General features: G+C 35.2%; 1 protein-coding gene across 1 annotated transcript; it reads left to right on the top strand.

Annotated features, from left to right (window-relative positions):
• The first annotated feature begins 1,808 nt into the window (after positions 1 to 1,808).
• On the top strand, positions 1,809 to 3,439 carry LOC111392689 (gibberellin 2-beta-dioxygenase-like). The gene is made up of 3 exons (XM_023018078.1): positions 1,809 to 2,259; positions 2,358 to 2,706; positions 3,110 to 3,439. The coding sequence occupies exons 1-3, from the start codon at positions 1,859 to 1,861 to the stop codon at positions 3,359 to 3,361; spliced, it is 1,002 nt and encodes a 333-aa protein (XP_022873846.1). The 5' UTR covers positions 1,809 to 1,858; the 3' UTR covers positions 3,362 to 3,439.
• Positions 3,440 to 3,910: the final 471 nt, after the last annotated feature.

The following is a 3,910-nucleotide window of genomic DNA, read 5'->3' as shown; positions in this document are numbered from 1 at the left end:
GTTAAGATGTCTCTACTATACTTAATTACATTCTTAACCAAATATAAGTCGTCTAAACTTTTTCAAAGTTCTTTTGTAAAATCAAAATTTTCAATTTTTCTAAAAACAATATCAGATAGGTGTAAAATAATTAAGTGGAAGTAAGTTCATCATATTCTTTTTTGTACTTTTGTCAAAGCAACAAGAAATTTGTCATCTTCATCTTTCAAAACTTTTTGTTGAACTAAAATCTCCTTCATCTTTTATTGTCAAATCAAAAAATCCATTTTTCCATTAAAAATTTCAACTTCGAAATGTAAAGACATTTTGCAAATAGAATAGCTAAAGTGCACAATAAGTCACACAAAGTAATCCTAAGACAGTAGTATAAACCGTTCTAGATTTCTAGGATTTTGTAATATTCGAGATCTCTATATGAAAGGAATGATCAAATGAGTCAAGTCTAGGTATTTTAACATAATAATAAATGCAACATGAAGGTATGTCAACAAAAATGCAATTTTTCACCCAATGCAATGGTTATCCCGACACGATAATCACAATCCTAATGTCATCTCACACGATGATTTGTTATGCTGAAATTTAAATGGGATAAACTAATTTATTGGAGAGGGTCAATCTACAATCTATAATGATGGATGTGAATTTATCAAACTTTAGGGCCACCACTATTCACCCTAAAGCTCCAACAACTAATGCAATCCATCAAAGACGATTGAATTCCAAATGCGCAATGGGCAGAATTGTCCAGATTACACTGTATAACCTGAAACAAAAAATAATAATAATAATAACACCACAAAATGTCAAATGATGTTGGGAACAAACTGATTGACGACAATATTATTGAAAAACTTCGAACGCGCCTTCACGCGGCACAAGGAACCTCTACGCGTGGTTGCCATGCTCCACACCATCAGGATCGCTTCCATCTACACATCGCGTCAGTGGTCTCCATTTCACCAACAAGTCACTGGATTGGCCAAAAAAAAAAAGAAAACATATCCAATCAGATTTCAAAAAACTGGAAAGTTTCGTTTCTGCTTTTTTGTTTTTTCCCCTGGGTTTTGGATATGTTTTTTTGTTTGATTTTGTCGAAACATAGGAGCTCTGATACAAATTGTTGTGGAAGCTCGCTCCAAGATCTTCAAAACGGTGATTCCCAAGTTCAGTTTCACGTTATCTTTCTCTACCAAACAACCAACCAAGCGACTCCGACCCTCAGCCAATATATTCACCTATGGTTGCTTCTCAATCTTACCTACAAAGGACAAGATATCGATGTTGAATTTCAAGCCACAAAGGTAAGAGAAAACCGATGAAAAAAGGCACAAAAGAGGAGGCCAAAGACATAGAGGTAGCCACCAATTATTGGAGCACAATTTGCTGGTTTTCGCCCTCAATTTGGGAAGCCACGTTTTTCTCTTCTTTTACTCACAAATCACATACGTTTTAATGCAAATGAAGGAGGCTATATAGTCTAACATTAGGTTATCAATTTGGGCCAAATAAGGGATAAATGGGCCAAAACTCAAGAGCCATCCAATAGTTAAATATATAGGCCGTAAGTAACATTAATTCCTTAAACTACTTCCAACGGTCCATGTTGTTCTTGGGTCGAGCCTTTAGACTTGATTGTTGATAATCAATTTGTCATTGGCCTCGGTCAATGAAAATTACAGCATCGCCCCAAATTTATTGGATATCAAAACCCAACAATATCCTTTTATTTTTCAATGCCCCGTGAATTCTTATATCATTTTGTGCATGAGCATTTTGCCCATTTGAACTCCAGTTAACAAGTACACCTCATTAACCTCTCTCTACCCCTCCCTCCTACAAGCACTGTGCAATTGGCATGGAGATTTTATCTCAGACAGTTGACAACTTAGCTTGCAACAATACATGCAAGCCCATTTCAAGCACTTTCCACGGAATTCCTGTGGTAGATCTACTAGATCCTGATGCTAAAACCCAAATAGTCGAGGCCTGCAAAGAGATTGGATTTTTCAAAGTAATCAACCATAGCGTCCCAATGGAGTTCATGAGTAGATTGGAATGTGAAGCCATTAAGTTTTTCAATCTACCCCGACTGGATAAAGAAAAATATGGCCCTCCTAACGCTTTCGGCTATGGTTACAGAAAAATTGGCCCAAACAATGATGTGGGTTGGGTTGAGTACATACTCCTGAGCACTAGGCCGGAGATTATTTCACAGGATGCTCAAGTCGTGCTTCCAGGAAGTTCAGAAATTTTATGGTAAAAGAACTTTCGGACACAATATTATCTATTTTTTTCTTTACGTAGTAAAAAGTAAAAATTTATCTTAATCTTCGTATGTCGGGGTGTGTGTGTAGGTCTCTAATAAATGAATACGTCTCAGCAGTAAAAAACATGACGTGTTCTATTTTGGAAATGATAATTGAAGAACTCAAAATAGGACCGAAGGATGTCTTGAGTAGTCTGATAAGGGATGAAAAAAGTGATTCTTGTTTTCGGGTGAATCATTATCCACCATGCCCAGAGCGTCAAGCATTGAGTGGTGAAAACTTGATCGGATTTGGAGAACATACAGACCCACAAATAATTTCTGTTGTAAGGTCTAACGACACATCAGGCCTTCAAATCTGTATGAGAGACGGTACATGGGTCTCAGTCCCACCTGATCAATCCTCCTTTTTCTTCAATGTTGGGGATTCCATGCAGGTAACCGTACATTTTGCCATTTATTTCATTTGTCACTCAATAAAATGAGTTTAGATAAATTAGGTTTGGAAGAGAATTTTTTTTTTTTTTTTTCAAGATCAAGGGAAATTAATTATCACTGTATTTTACTTGTACCACTTGAAGAGATTTTGCTTTCCGTATATCTTAATTTGCTGTAATTTATCTTTACTGCATCCTCTCTGTATATACCTTATACCATCTTCGTTGAGCTAGACAGTACTCCGGCTTTGCTTCGTTGTATGCTGTCTTATAGTAATTTTTATTATACTAAGTGTCATTGTTTTTATATATCTATTCTTCTTATAATCCATGTTAATGCTCCCGTGTATGTATGAACTCGTGAAAAGTCTGACAAGGTTATTATGAAATTGGTTTGGTGCAGGTAATTACCAATGGCAGGTTTAGAAGCGTGAAGCATAGAGTATTGGCTCATAGGTTAAAATCAAGAGTGTCAATGGTATACTTTGGAGGGCCACCTTTGAGTACAAAGATTACACCTTTATCCTCTCTAATGGAAGAAGGAGAAGAAGAACTTTATGAGGAATTCACATGGTCTGAGTACAAGAATTTAGCTAATAAAACTATGTTGGGTGATAATAGGCTGGGGCTTTTTGAGAAACCTGTTGGCCAATAAGACGATTCAGTCATCCAACTCAAAATCCAAAAAGTACTTCAACTTCGAATCCCTCTTTATTAATATGTTTCAAAAATAATCAAGATGACAACACATGTTTGTCTTAATGATCAATGTAACAATTTTATAATGTTTCTCGATTAGAACTAAACATATCTTCACACATGATCTACGATATTGCTGTGAAGATTACGAACATTTGTAGATGCATTCAATTACTCGACGTTCAATTAGATCATACAAGACATATCGGTATATCTCTATCTCCTATCGTACCATATAACGATTTATATCTAGTGCTAAGTCTTTATTGTTTCTTTAAAATAAAATAATGATTACAACTCAACTCAATTTTTAGCTAAGTAATCGGAAGTCTTAAACTTATAACAACCATCGAGGATAAACAAACACCAAATATTTTCATAACAAAGGGTTCATCTTCATCCTAGTGACTATAAACTTAAACGAGCATCATCAAAGTTACAAAATACATATTTGAATAATGAGATATTAGTTGAATTTTAATTTTACGAAGAACAAGACAAAAAG

This window comes from Olea europaea, unplaced genomic scaffold, assembly GCF_002742605.1.
Source record: "Olea europaea var. sylvestris unplaced genomic scaffold, O_europaea_v1 scaffold961, whole genome shotgun sequence".
NCBI lineage: Eukaryota > Viridiplantae > Streptophyta > Magnoliopsida > Lamiales > Oleaceae > Olea > Olea europaea.
Note: the sequence above shows the minus strand (reverse complement) of the source record. Positions and strands in the feature narration are given on the sequence as shown.

Bases quoted from the DNA above. Each gene is read 5' to 3' on its own strand.
- LOC111392689 (XM_023018078.1), top strand. From the start codon at position 1,859: ATGGAGATTTTATCTCAGACAGTTGACAACTTAGCTTGCAACAATACA. The intron at 2,260-2,357 runs GTAAAAGAACTT...GTGTGTGTGTAG, and splicing joins GGAAGTTCAGAAATTTTATG to GTCTCTAATAAATGAATACG. The intron at 2,707-3,109 runs GTAACCGTACAT...GGTTTGGTGCAG, and splicing joins ATGTTGGGGATTCCATGCAG to GTAATTACCAATGGCAGGTT.